Source organism: Canis lupus, chromosome 24 (genome assembly GCF_003254725.2).
Source record: "Canis lupus dingo isolate Sandy chromosome 24, ASM325472v2, whole genome shotgun sequence".
Taxonomy (NCBI): Eukaryota; Metazoa; Chordata; class Mammalia; order Carnivora; family Canidae; genus Canis; species Canis lupus.
Window position 1 is genome coordinate 47,266,564 of NC_064266.1, and position 18,682 is coordinate 47,285,245.

The window sequence follows — 18,682 nt, forward strand, 5'->3', positions numbered from 1 at the left end:
ATGTGGGTCATTCTGCAAGGGGACCCTCAAGTTCCAGCTTGACTGCAACCTCAAGAGAGACCACAAGCTTGAGTCACCAGCTAAGCCACTTCCAACTATGAGATAATAAATGTTTAATGTTGTTTTAGGCCAACAAGTCTTCGGGTGATTTCTCACACAGCAATAGATGGTCAACACACCAAAACTGCACCTCGGTGACATGCACCTGTATGGAGACAAGCATCACATTGTAAGGGGCAACAATGGCCTCAATGAACCTCCCTTGACCAGCCCCAGAGGCCAACGTGGGGGCCCCGCCTGTACCACGGAGGTACGATGATGGGAGGCAATGATGGGAGCTCCCCAACTAATTCAGGAAATTGTCTGGGTGCATCCTTAGTAATCATACTAAGAGCCTCAAGATATATAAGCATTGGGGAATCCCTGGGTGGCTCAGCGGTTTAGCGCCTGCCTTCGGCCCAGGGTGCTATCCTGGAGTCCCGGGATCGAATCCCACATCGGGCTCCTTGCATGGGGCCTGCTTCTCCCTCTGCTTGTGTCTCTGCTTCTCTTCCTCTCTCTGTGTCTCTCATTAGTAAATAAATGAAAATCTTTAAAAAAAAAAAGATACACAATCATTAAGTTAGAGGACGTAACAGAAGAAAGTATTCCATAAATAAGGGCAGCAACACAAGACCTAGGAGTCACCTTAACAAGAAACATGCAAGAACCCTGGAATGTTCCCGAGACACAACAGAATACCACCGAAAATGGAGTGGAGTACTACATTCATGGATAAGGACATTTAACATAAATATATTAACTCTTCCTAAACTCATCCATGAATTTAATACAATCCCAATAAAATTACTAAGAAGAATTGGGGGATAGACAAGCTGATTTTAAAATTCACTGGGGTGCTCGCTTCGGCAGCACATATACTAAAATTCACTGGGAAAAGCATTACCTAAGCCAGCAAGAGTGGGCAGGAAAATTATTACGAGGAAGAGTAACAGAAAACGGAAGAAGAGAGATCATTCCCAAACTCCTCGTACAAGCCCAGCATTACCCTGATCCCAAAGCCAGATAAGGACACCACAATAAAAGAAAATTAAAGACCAATAGCCCTGCTGAATATAGATGCAAAAATTGTCACTAAAGAATCTACAGATTCAATGCAATCCCAATAAAAATTCCAATGACATTTTCCACAGAAATAGAAAAAAACTATCCTAAAATCCATTTGGAACCACAAAAGACCCCAAATAGCCAAAGTAATGCTGAGAAAAAGAACAAAGCTGGAGGTGTCACACTTTCTGATTCTAGGTTGTAATACAAAGCTGTAGTAACCAACACACTGTGGTCCTGGCATAAATACGGGCACATAGACCAGAGGAATAGAATAGAGAGCCCATGGGCACGTGGGGGGCTCAGCGGTTTAGCATCACCTTCAGCCCAGGCCGTGACCCCGGGGTCTCAGGATCGAGTCCCACATCGGGCCCCCTACAGGGAGCCTGCTTCTCCCTCTGCCTGTCTCTGCTTCTCTCTGTGTGTCTCTCATGAATAAATAAATAAAATCTTTAAAAAAATAAAAATGAGCAAAGGACCTGAATAGACACCCTTCCAAAGAAGACATCCAGGTGGCCGACAGACACGTGAAAAGATGCTCCACATCTGTTGGCATCAGGGAAACGCAAATCAAAACCACCAAGAGACGTCAGGAAACGACAGATGTTGGCGAGGACGTGGAGAGGGGGGAGCCCTCTTGCACCGCTGGTGGGGATGCAGGCTGGTGCAGACGCCTGGAGATCAGCGTGGAGGGTCCCCAAGAAGTTAGACACAGAGCTGCCCTAGGACCCGCAATGGCACCGGGTTTGTATCTGGAGGAAGTGAAATGAGCCTCGGAGGCCGCCTGCACCCCCATGGCCAGGACACGGAAACCCACGCGTCTGTCACCTGATCAACGGGTAAAGAGGACATCGGTGAGTTAGTTTGAAAAGAGTAACAGGGGGATCCCTGGGTGGCGCAGCGGTTTGGCGCCTGCCTTTGGCCCAGGGCGCGATCCTGGAGACCCGGGATCGAATCCCACGTCGGGCTCCCTACATGGAGCCTGCTTCTCCCTCTGCCTGTGTCTCTGCCTCTCTCTCTCTCTCTCTGTGACTATCGTGAATAAATAAAAATTAAAAAAAAAAAGAAAAGAAAAGAGTAACAGGAGAGGAGTTCTGCCAAATATGAAAACACCCTGTGCAGCTGCTGAGTGTGGTTCTGGAGCACAAGGGGACAAGCCGTGGGCAGAACAGAAAGTCCAGAAACGGGCGGACTTGCAGAGCTCCCTGCGTAGCGGGAGACCGTGTGGCCGGGAAAAGCTGCTGCCTCCCACCAGCTCTGTTAGGGCTGCTGCAGCTCTACGATTCCGCTAGGACAAGGGGCTAGCATCTGGAAACGAAAATAGGGCGGGGGATCCTCTACACAGGACCTCGCACCTCAATAAAATAGCAGACGGATCAAAGATTTAAACAGGAGAGAACGCTCCTCCTCGGCGCCGCCTGTGGAGGTGGCAGCCGTCGACCGCCGGGCATCACGGCCACCCTCAGACCGCTGGGGAAGCCCAAGATCGTTAAAAAGAGGACCAAGAAGTTCATCCAGCACCAGTCAGACCGATATGTCAAAATTAAGCGCAACTGGCGGAAACCCAGAGGCATTGACAATAGGTAGCAGAAGACTCAAGGGCCAGATCTCGATGCCCAACATTGGTTACGGGAGCAACAAGGAAACAAAGCGCGTGCTGCCCAGTGGCTTCCGGAAGTTCCTAGCCCACAGCGTCAAGGAGCTGCAAGTGCTGCTGATGTGCAACAAATCTTACTGTGCAGAGATTGCTCACAATGTATCCTCCAAGAACCGCAAAGCCACTGTGGAAAGAGCAGCCCAGCTGGCCATCAGTCACCAATCCCAGTGCCAGGCTGCGTAGCGAAGAAAAGGAATAGACAGCTTATGTGCGTGTCATATTTGTGTTAATAAAACCATAAAAATAAAAAAATAAAATAAATAAACAGGAAAAAACCGCCAGCCGGAAAGGCACAGAAGGAGCCGTTTGTGCGGGGAGGTGCGGGGGCAAGGCCCTGGTCGGGGGCGCTCTCGGGCAGCAGGTTCAGCGGCCGCCACGTCCCCAGCTCCTCGGACTCGCTTCACTGACGTTCAGGTGCTGGTTTGAAATCCGCCGCGGACGCTGAATCGTGGCTCTCTCTTTCCCCCTCAGAGCGCGGGTAGCCATCTACCAGCACGCCACGAACACATTCAACCACGCGAAAATAAAACAATTCTTTTTTTTTAAAGATTTTATTTATTTATTCCTGAGAGACCCAGAGAGAGAGGCAGAGACACAGGCAGAGGGAGAAGCGGGCTCCATGCAGGGAGCCCTACGCGGGACTCGATCCGAGATCCCGGGGTCACGCCCTGGGCTGAAGGCAGATGCTCAACCACTGAGGCCCCCAGGCGCCCCTGCACCTTGGGTTCAAAAAAAAAAAAAAAGGAAAAGCATATAAAGTTCAGGGGCACCTGAGTTGGGTGAGTAGCTGACCGTTGATTTCAGTTCAGCTAATGGTCTCAGGATCATGGGATCGAGCCCTGCCCTGCTTAAGACTCTCCCTCTGCCTCCCCCACCCTCTTTCCCCCTCTCACAAAAAAAAAAAAAAAAAAAAAAAAAAGAAAGATAAAGAGAGAGTGCGCGTGCACGAGCTCGAACTTCAGCTACAGAATCAGAAGAACCAGAAGCCAACTGCGTGGCCGGGGCGGGAGGAAGGCTTTTGCCCTCTCCTTTCTCGTAGGCCTGAGTTTATACTAAGGGCTCGCGATCCTCACTGAAATAGGAAGGCGGAGGGTAAGAGGCGCCGTGCCCTGGATGGTGAAGGCGTGCAGAGCGCCGGTTCTCCGCGGTTCTCTGCCGGCCCGGCCCTCACCTTTGGGCTTTGCAGCTCCTCCCGGCGCTGATGGGGCCCACGCGGTCATCTGGCGCAGGGCTCCTCCCGGACGTGGACGCTCGCACTCACGCCGTCCTGGCCTCTTCGGCTTCTTCCCGGAACGCCAGGCAGGCACGTCACTCGATGCTGGGCCCACACCTTCTCCTCTTGCCGCCCCCAGATGGACAGATGGGCAGCCCATCCTCCCGGGGGTCCAGGCGTCCTGGACCCCTCGTGCTTGCCACGGACAAGCGGTCAGACGTCTCCCGGCCTTGGGATCAGGGCTCATCACCCCCACAAGGCAGACACATCTCGCACGGGGCACGGCGCCTGGAGGACACAGCCCCTCCCTGAATTTCCAGCCCAAAATGCAAAACCTCTTATCAATCAGGCGGGCGCCTGGGCGGCTCAGCCTCAGCGGTTGAGCATCTGCTTTGGGCTCAGGGCGTGACCCTGGGGTCCCGGGATCGAGTCCTGCATCGGGCTCCCCGCAGGGAGCCTGCTTCTCCCCCTGCCTGGGTCTCTGCCTCTGTCTCTCTCAGGAATGAATGAATAAAATCTTAAAAAAAAAAAATTCACAAGGAACCATCACAGACTCTACTAAATGACCCCCCCTGCAAAACCGTCCGGGTCATCAAAGACCAGGAGAGGCCGGGGCACCGCAGATTCTCACACTAAAAACCGCACGTGCGTATATATCGAATTAGGAGGCATCGTTAAAGGGGAAACGTGGATGTGAGCAACCGCCCAAGTCTCCTGGTTTAATGAGTGACAAAGTACACCTTCTTAGGAAGCAGACACTACGAAGTCAGGGGTCAAGGGTAAAGGGCCTGACGTCAGGGGTCAAGGGTAAAGGGCCTGACGTCTGCAACGTGCTCCCAGAGGGCTCAGACATAAGTTTATTTATATAAAAAACCAAGCGGGACAGATGTCAGAAATTGGTGAATCTAGGGATCCCTGGGTGGCGCAGCGGTTTAGCGCCTGCCTTTGGCCCAGGGCGCGATCCTGGAGACCCGGGATCGAATCCCACGTCGGGCTCTGGGTGCATGGAGCCTGCTTCTCCCTCTGCCTATGTCTCTGCCTCTCTCTCTCTCTGTGACTATCATAAATAAATAAAAATTTTTAAAAAATTGGTGAATCTAGATGGAGGACATAGAAGTGCTTTGCACTATGTTTGCAACTTTAGCCTAAGTTTGTTTGAAATCACATCACATTAAAAATAAATAATGGGATCCCTGGGTGGCGCAGCGGTTTAGCGCCTGCCTTTGGCCCAGCGCGCGATCCTGGAGACCCGGGATCGAATCCCACGTCGGGCTCCCGGTGCATGGAGCCTGCTTCTCCCTCTGCCTATGTCTCTGCCTCTCTCTCTCTCTCTGTGACTATCATAAATAAATAAAAATTAAAAAAAAATATTAAAAAAAAAAAATAAAAAAAAATAAATAAGACGTCCACCCAACACCTCCCCCAGTTAACCAGGCCTTCCCCACACAGAGGATCTCCTAGTGGATAAAGCTCGGCCCTCGCCGTCCGCGGCCCTCTGCTGTTGCCAGAACTTCAGGAAAGCCCCGGATGCCCCTACAGACACCACTTGGGCTTGTGGAGGTCCCACTGCGGGGCCGTGGTCCGGCCCGGGCTTCACATTACCCCGTCTGGTCTCAGGTAATCCTTCAGACCCACCTAAAGAGAATTTGAATACCCAGGTATGGCCCCCAGGGACCTCCCAGGGACCCACCCAGCCAGGAGGTCACACCCTGGCCTTTGAGTCTAGGAGTGGGAGGCTCCCAGGGCACAGCCTGGAGGGTCTGTGGAGCGGCCCTCATCCCACCTGACCTGGGGGCAGGGGAGGGGGAGGTCTCATCCCAGGAAAGGTCTACACAGCACTTTGTCCCAGCTGCTCTCCCCGCCCCCACCCGACCGTGCGGCTGCCCTGCGCCGCCCTCCGTGCACCCCCACCTCGAGCCTGGAACCCTTCCTGGAGCCCCTGAGAGTGAGCTGTGCAGAGTGACGAGGATGGCCGTGGTGAAGACTGAGGACAGCCCCCGAGCCCCCGATGTGGGGGAGGAGCTGGCCAGCCTGGCACAGAGCGCACAAGTCAGACTCCTCCCCACCGGGTCCTCTAGGGTCACCGGTTGGGGGCAGGGCGCCGCCCCGCAGGTGGAGGGTGTGCCGGCAAGCCCTGCAAGGGAGGAGCCGCTCCTGTTGGAGGACTGGCCTCTGGGGACGTCACACACCTGCCTTAGATCCCGGCGCCGGACCCCTCCCCTCGGCTGGACACCTGGTGTGCTCCCTTGGCGGCTGTACCTGCCTCCACCTCCTACCCATTGGGGGCAGAGCTGAAGCCCCGGCTCAGGATGCGGGTCGGGGGGCCAGAGCCCTGGGTCTCCTCCAGGCCACACACCTGGCCTCTGGGCCTCCCCCCTCAGCTCGCAGCCAGCTCGCCCTGTCCCCTCCCAGGCAAAGTCCAGTCCCCAGCCACCCCCACCCGTTGCCTCCAGGACCTGGCTTGGTCGTGTAAAGAGAAAGTTCAGGACAAGGAAGGCTGATTGCATGGCAGGCGCTGGGCAGGCTGCGGAGCCGCGGGAAGTCGCCCGCCATCCAGAACCATCCAGAACCGTGGGATGCTGGCCCGGTCCACCTGCAAAGGTCAGGAGAGCGCCCAGGCCTGACCCGCAGCCTGTCTTCTCCAACGGCACCAGGGCAGGGACGGCTCTGCCGAGGACGGAGTGGACCCCAGCCCTCCGTCACACCACACTCACTCCGCGTGGATCCCTTCAGTGTCAGGGCCCGACACTAAGGCTTCTAGAAGAGAACAGAAGAAATCACCACAGCCTCCGGGTAGGCAAATACTTCTTTAAAGGAACATGAGAAGCGCTCATATAAAAGAAAAAGTTGGGGCAGCCCTGGTGGCTCAGTGGTTTAGGGCCGTCTTCAGCCCAGGGCGTGATCCTGGTCCTGGGATCGAGTCTGGGCTCCCTGCATGGAGCCTGCTTCTCTGTGTGTGTGTGTGTGTGTGTGTGTGTCACATGAATATATAAAATCTATAAAAAAAAAATTCCCTTTCAAAAAAAAAAGTTGATAAACTGCATTTCATGAATAATCAAAAATCTCTGTTCTTCAAAGACACCAGTGAGAAACATGAAAAAGCAAGACACGGGCTGAAGGAAAATATTCAAAATACACATACCTGATGAAGAGCTCTATGCAGATTATTTTTCTTAATCTTAAAAACTCAGTATTTTTAAAGCATTCTTTTAAAAAATGAACAAATATTTGAACACATGCTTCATACAAGAAAATATGCAAATGACCACAAGCCCGTTAAAAAGGGGCCCAACATGCCTTCAGCTCAGGTCATGGTCCCAGGGTCCTGGGGTCGAGTGAGTCCTGGTCCGGCTCCCTGCTCAGTGGGGAGCCTGCTTCTCCCTCTGCCTCTGACCCTCCCCCTGCTGTGCTCTTAATCTCTCTCCAATAAATTAATAAAATCTTTTTTTTTTTTTTTATTTATTTATGATAGGCACACAGTGAGAGAGACAGGCAGAGACACAGGCAGAGGGAGAAGCAGGCTCCATGCACCGGGAGCCCGACGTGGGATTCGATCCTGGGTCTCCAGGATCGCGCCCTGGGCCAAAGGCAGGCGCTAAACCGCTGCGCCACCCAGGGATCCCTAAAATCTTTTTTTTTAAAAAGTGCCCGACATCACCAGGGAAATGCAGATTAAGTGAGATGCCACTCAGACTACAGAAGAGCGGCTGACTCTGAGAAGACTTGGAAAACAGTTTGGTGGTTTCTTCTTCCTTTTTTTTTTTTTTTTTAAAGATTTTATTCATTTACCCATGAGAGACAGACAGAGAGAGAGAGAGGCAGAGACAGGCAGAGGGAGAAGCAGGGAGCCGGATGCGGGACTCGATCCCAAGACCCCAGGATCACGCCCTGGGCCAAAGGAAGGCACTAAACCGCTGAGCCACCCAGGGATCCCAGTTTGGTGGTTTCTGATAAAGTTAGATGAGCTCCCAGGTGTCTACCCAAGAGAGAGCAACATGCTGCTCCTGCTCCTTCCCCTGCTTCTTCCCCTTCCTTCTTCTTTCAGAGACAGAGAGCGGACAAGTGAGGACAGGCTGAGGGAGAAAATCTCAAGCAGACTCCACGCCCAGCACGTAGCCTGACCCCGGGCTCCATCTCATGACCTTGAGATCAGGACCTAAGCTAAAACCAGCAGCTGGATGCTCCACCACCTGCCCTGCGGGCGCCCTGCATCTTCATTCCTGGCGAGGCCTGGCCTGGTCAGCGGAGCTCCTCCTGCGGTTGCAGGGGCTGGTGGCTGTCCTGGTCCTTGGGCCTGTGGGTTCATTGTAACCAAAATCTGGAGACAATGCAAATGTTCACAATCAGGCCACTGGATAAACAAATTCTGGCGTGTGTACAATGACACTCCACTCAGGAAGCCACAGCATTGCCGACGCTCACGAGAGCGTGGATGGATCCGAGGGATGTTCTGTTGAGCAAAAGCATCCTGGCCTGAGAGAATACTTAGCGCATGACTCCATGTAGATGAAGCTCAAGAAAGAGAAATGATCACAAGGTCAAAGGATTACGGACTCATCCCGCCCTCGTGGTGCAGGCTCCCAAAGCACAGAACGGTCACGTAGAGTCTCATCTGGAAACCACAGGGCCTGGCTGAGGCCACAGCAAAACTGTCTTGCAGATGAGTGTCCAGCTAAGCTGTTCCAGCAGACAGGAAACCAGGGGACAGCCCCCTCCCCAGGCCACCAAACAGAGAGTAGGACCCAGACGTGGCTCAGATGGAGAAGCTGATGAACACAAGTATGTCCCAAGATGTTATATGGGTGCCTGACAAGGGACCCCAAAACTCACTGAAATCAACCCACCATGTATTACGCTCCTGAGGTCTGTGGGTTGGAACTGGCACGGGGCCAGCTCCAGGGTCCAGAGCGTCGGCCCAAAGACTCCTGTTCCGTGGTTGGGGTCATCCGAGACCCCTCACTCCACGTCTGGCACGTGGGCCACGGCTGGGAGCGCGGGGGCTCCTTGAGGCTGCCTCTATCTTACGTGGTCTCTCCAGCCTGGCCCCCCATGCTGCAGACCAGCCGCATTCTGAGACACGGAAAACGGAAGGTGGATCTACCGTTGCCCATCCCTGGCCCAGCCCCAGAAGTCATGGCCCTGGATGACCTTTGCCTCGTCCCGGTCGTTAAACGTGAGTCACTAAGGCCAGCTCACAGCAAAGGGAGGGAGGTCCACCTCCACCTTCCGTGGGACGAGTGTCATAGAATCTGCGGACATGGTGTAAAGCCATCAGGCAGAAGAGAGCTGAGCGACCCACACGCTAGGGAAAAAGGGAGGAAAGCAGAAGAGCACAAGGCAACTCGTCACAAACACTTCAGCCCCTAGTCAACTTGGTAAGAGACCTGAACCCAAACACATCAGTACAATAAATGTAAAAGGACTACATTCTATCAAGAGATTGAGAATCTGAGAGAGGATTTTGAAAGAAGGAAAGTCAGAGATGCCAGAGATGCACCCAAACGCAAAAGCCTAATACAGTCAAAAATAAAAAAGGAAACAGGTACGCCAGGCATCTACCAACCAAACATAAATAAGTCAACGCTGACATAGCAGTATTAACTTCAGACGATCTAGAATTTAGGAGAAAAAAAAACACCCACAAAATAAATAGATATAGGAACACGACTTAATGAAAGAGGGGATCCAGCACAGAGTGGTCTTCAAGCTTTTTTGACCAGCATCACAACCAGAGTTTCCAAAGTGCTGCTTTTCCTACGAGTGGCCCCTCTGTGGCTCAGAGGGCCTCAGGGCCGGATGATCGGGTGAAACATGTCTTCATGTTTGTCCAAATCCGCAGGTGCTGTGACACCAGCAGTGACCCTGCTGCCCACCTTCCAGCGATGGCCTCTCCAGGTCGCCCGAGCACGGACACTACCTGGACTCCCTCTCGTCCCCTCCGCCCCCGGAGAGGGCTGTGCTCCTCGTTAGTACCCCCGTGACCGCTTTCCCTCCCGACCCTTCCTGTTGGGTGGCCCCCTAGGCCACAGGTCATAGACCACCAGCTTCACAGGCCCAGCTCCCGGACGTCCCCAGGGCAGGCCCCACTACCCGCTGCTCCACAGCCGAGGACGAGGACGCAGGGGTGGGGAGCGGCCGCGTCGGGGCTTGCGGTGCTCCTGAGCTGGCGGTTGCTGGGGGGGGGGGGGGTCTCCACACAGGGAGGACAGCGGCAGGGGCTCCCCACACACTTCACCAACAAGGGCGAGGGGACCCCTGGATGCGGGGCCTGAGAGGAGTGGGGAGTCTTCAGAGCACCGCAGCAGGCGTCTGGTGGTCAAGGGAGCCCCAGAAGGGGCTACGGCGGGCAAGAGGTGGAGGGTACAACAGAGCCCGCAGACCCCCTGCAGACGATGTCCTGCTCCCGGGGCCCACACAGGCCCCCCGGCTGCCCGTGGGGGGCACCCCTGATGCTTCTCGGTCCTGGCGGCAGCTCCCCACCAGGGGCAGGCAGCCTGCTCCCAGCCAGGCTGTGCCACCCTCTCCTGCCAAGTAGCTCAACCTCCTCCCCTGTGTGAGAGGGGGGTCAGGCCGTCCACTGCATGCCCACCGCGGGAACCCCTCGTGTCACCTGCAGCCTGTGGTAAGCACGCACCACCTCTGGGGTGAAGACGTGCACACACTCTGCTGGCCTCCTGGGGGTGGGGATGGTGCCGACACGACAACACCGGTGACCTCAGGGACACAGGGAGGGAGGGCCTGGGCCCCGACCACAGTCTCCCAGGGCAGGTGGCATGGCCTGAGCGCCGTCTGCGCGGGACACGCACCTGCACCACCGTGACCCCCTCCATGAGCTCTCATCACAAGACTCAGACACACGTTACGAAAAATGTTTTTACTGTAAATCAAAGTACCAAGCAGATACTTGCAAAACATACAAAGTAGAACCCGGATGCTTCCCTTCCCCAGGCTGCCTCTGGGCCGGCAGCCGTGAGAGAAACCAAGTCCAGTCCTGCTCCCCAGAAGCAGCCCGCGGTCCCGCCCGGGGACTGGAGGGGTGCAGGCGGCCCCCGCGGCCCCCCGACAGCCGGGACTCGGGGCCCTGCCAGGCACAGGTGTCCCCCCGCCCCCCGCCCAGGTGGAGGGAGGGGCTGCAGTTATTTCTGAAGCTGCGGCTTCCGTGCTATGGCTCGGATGTGCACTTCCCTCCAGCCCTGCGGTCTGACTGCCGGCGGGGCGGCGGCTTCAAAGGGGCCGCTTGTCTGACTTTGACAAAGGCCCCAAGGGCAAGATGTGCTTTCTCGCACTGCCCGAGCTGGTGCAGACGCACAGGACAGGACAGGACGCGCCCACCCCGCGGTCACGCTGCCACAGGCATCGGGACTCCGTAACCAGCAGGTAAACACCGTGCTGAAACCAGCTGACCCGTGACCACGGCAAACAAGTATGTGACAGAAAGAAAACAGGAAGGAGCGCCTGGGAGACTCGGGGAGGTGTGGGGCACCTGGGATGGAAGGACAGACAGACAACCCAGTTCCCTTCGAAGCACAAAGTAGGGCAGTGGCTGCGCTGGAGCCCCCTCCCCTTCCGGCAGAGAAGGGTCTTCCGCAGGCAACTGAACTGGCCGCCAGGGGAAGCGTGGCCGCGGGGACGTCCACTCAAGGGCTCGGGCGGGCCCTGGGACCCCTGCTGCTCTTCCTCCTGGGTCCACAAGCAGACCTGCGCATGGCCCCCGGGTGGCCCCGCCGTGACAGACCCTGGTCCAGACCACCCAACTGCCACCCCACACGCCCTCGGGCACCAGCGCCAGCCAGCAGGGTGCACCTCCACCCCTGGGTGGGGGTCCCGGAGGGCCAGGGGCTAAAGCTGTCACGGCGGCCCCGCCAGCAGGCTGAGCACGGGGTGGATGACGAGCTCCCCAAAGGCGGGAGCACCTCGCCCCACGCAGCCCCTCCTCGGTTCCTGTCTTGCTGTGTTCGCACCCGCACCCCCGGAACCAAAGCCGCAGGGGCGCACCACCGTCACCGCCACCCTCCTCCGGGCGGCCCGCCGGGCGAGTGCTCACCGCCGGAGCAGCGGGAACCACCAGCGCAGTCGCCCCGGGGCGGCGCCCACAGCTGCCTCGTACTGAGCACTCTGGAGCCCAGAGCGATGCAGGAAGCCTAGGCACTCAGCATTGCTTAGGATGAAAATGCTAGAAATCTGACTCTTCCTAGAAGCCTACTAATAATTCACTTAAAAACACCCACGGCGCGTGTGCAGGGGCCCCCCGGGGGGCCCGAGCGCCTGCAGGGCGGAGGGAGGTGGGCAGACGGCAAACTCAGCTGCTGGGGCCTCTGGGCCCTCTGCTCAGGCGGGTGCCCTGGGGGTGGCACTCCAGCCCCGGGTGCCCAGGCGCCCCTGCCCAGGGCCGCGTGTGGACCTGCAGCAGCACGGCGCCCGCTCCAGAGACGGGAGATCAGGGTGCCGGGACCCGCTAAACCTACAGAAAACTGTGGGAAGAAACCAAATCCATAGGATCCATGGGTTTCCACACTTGGGGACGGTTCCCAAGACTTGTGTTCGTGATACCCCCCCCCGGGGGCCCCTCGCACCCACGGGGTCCGCGCCCTGCTCCCCGGCGGTGCCTCCTCGTCCTCTCTGCCTGGCTCCTCATCAGGCCCAACGTGTAAACAGTATCAATAAGCAACAGATGGAAGAATGTATTTCCTAAGAAAAGGGGGAGGAAGTTCGAGGTGGAGGCTGACCGCACAGGCCTGTCGCTGGCGATCCCTTTCTCTTCCGTCTGTTTGGTGTTCCCTCTCTTTGGTTCAGCCCGACGTGACCCGCGGGGCGGCGGTGCCGTGCTCCCGGCCGGCCGGGGCTTGAGGAGAGGCGGCCAGCCCTGTGCCCACGAGGGGCCTCGCCCTCCACCAGCGTCTACTTGTGCTCGTGGCCCTCCGCCATGGCGGCCACCTCAATGGTGGCCGTGTGCTCCTCAGGCCCCGAGGCGGCCACGGCGCTCTCGACGGCCCCCGTGGGCACTGTCACGATGGTGCTACCCCCAGGTGACACCTGGGCCACGTTCTGCAGGGTGGGGCCCAGGCCCGGCAAGGTGAGCAGCTGCAGGGGGCTCACCACCTTGACCACAGTGCTGCCGTCCTGCATGGCGGCTGTGCTCAGGACTGTGAGGCTGGACGCGTCCGGGTGGATCTCCACGGTGCTAGGAAAGGTGGTGCCCGACGAGGCCAGCACTGTGTAGCCCCCGAGCAGGGGCGAGGCTGGAGAGCTGGCGGAAGCAGCCTGGGGGGGTCCCTTGCCCAGCACGGGGGACGGCAGGGTGGACACCACTTTGCCGAGTGGCACGCCAGTCAGCTGGGAGACGGGCACGCCGGGGCTGAGGGCGATCTGGGCAGACTGGGTGAGCACCTGCGAGGCGATGGCAGCCGGCCCTGACGTGGCCCTTGCCAGCCGGGGCCGCTTCGTGGGGGGTGGCAGGGAGACGGGGGTCAGCGTCATGAGCACGTTGCTGAGGTGCTGAGATTTGTGCTTGAGTTCCTTGGCCCGACGGCGGTGCTCGTCACACTGCTGCTCTAGGGCTGTGGGCGGACAGGGGCAGAGTGTCACTGGGAGGGGCGGGGGGACAGAGCATCACTGTGGGGGGGACACGGGACAGAGCATCACTGCGGCAACAGGGGGACATGGGGGACAGAGCTTCACTGTGGGGACAGGGGGACACGGGACAGAGTGTTACTGCAGGGAGGGGGACACAGGACAGAGCATCACTGCGGCTACGGGGACATGGGACAGAGCGTCACGGTGGGGACAGGGGGACATGGGGGACAGAGCGTCACTGTGGGGGGGGACACGGACAGAGCATCACTGCAAGGACAGGGGGACATGGGGGACAGAGCGTCACTGCATGGGCGGATGGGGGACATGGGACAGAGCATCACTGTGGGGAGGAGGAGTCAGGTGGGGGGGGGGGAACAGAGGCCAGTGCGGACACAGGGAGGGAAACACATGTACCCTGACCAGTGATGCTCTGTCCCTGTCCCACCCCATCTCCCCCCAGTGACACTCTCTGCGGTGCCTGTGCTGACTGCCCCTCCGAGAAAGCAGAAATGTCATCTCAAAGGCGGCCTCTAAGCTGCCAGACGAGGACAGACCTTCCCCATTCTAACTTTCTGATCTTTCTAGAATCTGCACAGAAAGTTGCTTTTGTGAAGCATGAAGATACAAAATAGGTCAAAACCACACACGTGAGCCATCTGCTGCACACGAGCGCCCTGGGAGCGCCAGGAAGGAGAAACACACACGTCAGAGAGTGACTCTGGGGGCCCCAGTGGCACAGCCTCACCTCTCCCACTTTTCTCCTGTAAACAGTCGCAGGGGAGCCGAGGGCGGGCCACCTAGGCCCTGCGTGTTGGCTTCCCCGTGAGACGCGCTAGGCTAGGCTCTCCTGGTCCTCCCCCCTCCAGACTGTGCCTCCTGTGCTCTCTCAGGAGCAGCTGTCCCACCAGGCAGTGACCAGGGACGGCCACGGGAGCACTGGGCCCAGGGAGGCCCTGGCCACCCGACGTACCTGCCAGGTCTCGGGCGTACTGCTCCCGAGAGCGGTCCATCTGGCACTTGTGGCTGGCCAGCACCTTCTTCACCAAGTCCAGCATGCCGAAGTTCTGCACGATGTTGTTGAGGAGGACGGCATCTTGAAGGCGCGAGCACACGGTGAGAACGGCCCCCACAGAGACGTCCCGCGGACACAGTGACCCAGGGGGCCGGCCGCCTGCCTCTGCTCCGCCCCCTTCCGCCACCAGGGCTGAACCAGGCCCAGCCGGGTCCTGAGTCTACAGGGGCACGGCAGGGCAGGAGGGGCAGCCGGGGAGCGGGGGGAGGGTGGTGCCGGGCACACAGAGCCTCTCACCTCGGAGCTGCAGGGGGGGGTCCTGGACCCGCTGCTGCAGGCCTTTCATGGTCTCCATCAGCTCCTGGTGGAACTCCTGTATGACCTCGTCCAGCAGGCCTGCGTCCTTGAGGCCTCGCCAGAAGGAGAACGTGTCGTCTGTGAGGGGCAGGGGGGCTCAGAGGGCAGGAAGAAGCAGCCACGGCAGGCTTCTCGCCGCAGGCCGGAGCAGAGCTGCCAGGAGGCCTGGGGCTGGGGGCCAGCGTGCACAGGTCTGCATGGGTGGAGCTCCACCGCCGCACTGGCACTTCCTCCGGGAAGCCCCCCGGCCTGCCTGCAGCCTGCCCAGGGCCACCCAGCACATCCCGCCCCTCACCCCCAAGCAGCCCAACCAGAAGGACTGGTACCTCCGATGGCCGTGGTCCAGTCGCCAGGATCCTCACAGGTCTCTATGGTGATGGTGGCGGGAGACCCGTTCACTGCAACCCAGACACGGCCACCGTGAGCCTCGCCAGCCAGCGAGCAACCCTCCCAACCCACCATCCCAACACGGGCTCTAAAGCTCTCCTTTGCACCAATTTTTTTTTTTTTAAGATTTTATTTATTCACGAGAGACACAGAGAGAGCGAGAGGCAGAGACACAGGCAGAGGGAGGAGGGAGAAGCAGGCTCCATGCAGGGAGCCCGACACGGGACCCATCCCGGATCCCCAGGATCACGCCCTGGGCTGAAGGCGGTGCTAAACCCCTGGGCCACCAGGGCTCCCCCTTTGCACCAGTTTTTATAAAATCCACAAGCACACGTGTACCAGGGCAGTCAACAGGTTCATAGCTCTGAGGTACACCTATTTTTAAGCTTCTGAACCGCACACATCATCAAACACACATGAAGGAGAAAGAACGGAGTCTCCCTGACGCCACCACCAGCCTCGACAAATTCCCACCACTGCACTCGTCTCCAGGCGCTTCCGACCTGCCCGCACACTCCTCGGACCGCAAGGCCAGCACCCGGACTGCCCCTTCCCCGCGACCTCCGCTAGGTCCACAGCGCCCTGACCTCGCGTGTGCCAGCGCCGCCTCCCGAGATCAGGGACCTACGCCGTCCGCTCAGGCTCACGCCCCGGTTCCGCTCTGGTGCCCGCACAGCTGCGGACACAGCGGGCACCTGGCCGCTGAGGCTGCTTCTGATGGAGGCCTGGCTCCACACAGACCCCGCTGAGGCACAAGCCTGCGACTGCCTAACATCTGCGTAAGCTCCCCAGCCTCACACGGGCCTCCTACGACCAACGACGTCGTGCTGAAAAACGCTATGTGCTTAGAATAATTCGGGGCAAAAACACATTTTCTCCATAGTCTAGGTGACACAAAATCTTTCACTAACTACACAACTGGCAAGATGTTCCCTGAGAACTCTGGCTGAGCAGACCGCACGTAGCTAAGTAAAGGAACACACAGCCTCGTCCAGACCGTCGAGACGTGACAGCGTTCAAAGAGCTAAATCCTAAACCTGATGTGGCCTTCACCGGACGTGGTGAGTGCTGACTGGAGCGCTCAAAGCCTGGTCCCTTCTTGGAGACTGGAGACCCGTCGTCCCAGGCGGACTCTCATGGCGGAGCAGGGGGTCTGGACCCATAACCCGGTGTCAGCCCTATTCTCACGAAAGCTACAGCCCACTGGGGGTGCAGAGAGGGCTTTGGGGTGACCCAGGCCCTCCCCACACTGCGCTGTGCCTTCCAAGGAGCCAGACCAGGCCCCAGCCTGGGGCTTTGGCCCAGAAAGAAGCCCAGGCCCCAAGGCCCCACATCACTGCAAACTGTAACCAACGGATGAGGAGAGCTGACAAAAGAGCAGCTGGCTCATCTGACTACCGGCAACTGTGTTCCTGGAGTTTCCAGGAGGGGCTCTGAAGTTCGGCCAGCCAGCCCGTGCCGGCGGAGTGCAGGAGCGGAGCTGGAGGCTACGGTGGAACCTCGCTGTTGTGCCTGAGACTCTCCCCCATCCTCCCAGGACCCCTCCACTGGCCACTGTCTGGCCAGTGACAAGGACAGTCCCTGGCCCCATGGACTGACAGGTATAGTCAGGTTAGTTCAGGTGACATCACTGGAAATGCACCACCTCCAAGTTACCAGCAGGACCAAGGACCGAATTTGCTCTAACTGCAGTTTTATTTTTTACTTTTTTTTAAGGTTTTATTTATTTATTTATGAGAGACACACAGAGAGAGAGAGAGAGAGAGAGGCAGAGAAGGCAGAGGGAGCAGGCTCCACGCAGGGAGCCCAACATGGGACTCGATCCTGGGACCCTGGAACCACGCCCTGGGCCAAAAGCAGGTGCTAAACCGCTGAGCCATCCAGGCGTCCCTCTAACTGCAGTTTTTTTTTGTTGTTGTTGTTGTTGTTTTTTTTATTATAGTCACACAGAGAGAGAGAGAGAGGCAGAGACACAGGCAGAGGGAGAAGCAGGCCCCATGCACCGGGAGCCCGACGTGGGATTCGATCCCGGGTGTCCAGGATCGCGCCCTGGGCCAAAGGCAGGCGCCAAACCGCTGCGCCACCCAGGGATCCCTAACTGCAGTTTTAAAAAGAATTTCTTTCTAAAAGCTGGAAGGCTTCCTGGGAACATGCGCATCTACCAGCCACAGCCACAGGCGTCATCGTGGAAGGATATGGAGGGTAGGTCAGCCGAAAGCCAGGAGGTACCAGCACGTGGGCTGAGCACCGGGTGCTACAGGCAGCGCGGGCCTGCGACACAGCTCAGCCCCGGGGCTGAGAGGAGCCCACGTCCGCCACATGGGTGGCGTCCCTGAGTGAGTCGGAGCTGGTGATGGTCACTGGACGTCTGCACTAACCTTCCTTCTACACTTCTCTACTCACAAATTATAACAGTTTACGTTAAAAATGACTAAGAAAAAGTACCCGAATCTTCCCTGTCAACGACAATAACAATCGAGCTAGACTCTCCACAAAGAAGGTGGCGGTGGTGGACACCACAGGACCAGGGCGGGAGGCCAGGCTCCACGAGTGGTGTGCAAAGGCCCACCCCATGGCTGTAGCTGGAGTGGGAAGGCTCAAGCCCCGGTGAGAGCAAAGGCTCCAAGCCAGCACGTACCATCAGCCGTGGCAGGTGTGAGGGGAATGTACTCGGCCGAGGTGGGGCTGCTCAGGGACACGCGGGCGCCTGAGAGATCGATCTTGGTGCTGCGGCAGGTGTTGGAGCAGACCTTGTCGTGCTGATAGAAGTCCAGCTCCCCAGAGTCCATGATCTTCCTGTGGCAAAGGAGACCAGGGACGGAGGACACGTCCAGAGAACCAGTGGGTGCGGGTGGACCTCAAGGTACCTCGCTCCCCTCCCTTCCCCCCACTCCAGCATCCTCAGGTCCTGATGGCAGGGCAAGGAAGGGCTGGCCTGGCGGCAGGTCCCTGGGGAGGTGGCGGCTGCAAAGTGGCCAACCACGGGCCGGGAGCTGGGTGCCCCTCGGGCTCCAGACAGGCCGTGACAGCGCCAGCCAGGGCTCCCTAGGCCAGTGTGGGACCTCCAGCTGCCAGCACAAGTCAGAAGTCCATGGGGACCGCAATCACATGGCTGGTGGCCAGGACAAAGGAGGGTGCTGGCAGGCAGTTGTCCCAGGGATGCTGGTCACGCCCTGAGCCCTCCGGGGATGTTCCGCCGCCTGCCAGCCGCAGGTGAGCAGACCCCCGGCTAACAGAAGAGCCTGACGGCGCACCCACAAGGTGACCGTGAGGCAGAGGGGGATGAGAAACCCTCCGGAGCAGCCCGGCCCTGTGTGTACAGCAACACAGGACGGTGCTGGTGCCTCTGGCTTCTGGCTACACACTCAAGGTGGCT

At 58.2% G+C, this 18,682-nt stretch overlaps 1 protein-coding gene and 1 pseudogene across 4 annotated transcripts in view; one reads left to right on the forward strand and one right to left on the reverse strand.

Moving 5' to 3' along the window:
* The first annotated feature begins 1,901 nt into the window (after nucleotides 1-1,901).
* LOC112673339 (60S ribosomal protein L32-like) lies at nucleotides 1,902-2,978 on the forward strand (annotated as a pseudogene).
* A 7,858-nt stretch (nucleotides 2,979-10,836) lies between these two features.
* Nucleotides 10,837-18,682, reverse strand: part of GMEB2 (glucocorticoid modulatory element binding protein 2) — a 28,085-nt gene continuing 20,239 nt past the window's right edge. For all 4 annotated transcript variants that reach the window (XM_035705628.2, XM_049100338.1, XM_049100337.1 and 1 more), the window contains exons 6-10: nucleotides 17,945-18,102; nucleotides 15,246-15,317; nucleotides 14,860-14,997; nucleotides 14,521-14,643; nucleotides 10,837-13,534 (exon numbers count right to left, since the gene is read on the reverse strand). In XM_035705628.2, coding sequence (XP_035561521.1) covers nucleotides 12,876-13,534; nucleotides 14,521-14,643; nucleotides 14,860-14,997; nucleotides 15,246-15,317; nucleotides 17,945-18,102 — 1,150 coding nt within the window. In that variant the 3' untranslated portion in view covers nucleotides 10,837-12,875. The remainder of the gene's footprint in view (nucleotides 13,535-14,520; nucleotides 14,644-14,859; nucleotides 14,998-15,245; nucleotides 15,318-17,944; nucleotides 18,103-18,682) is intronic.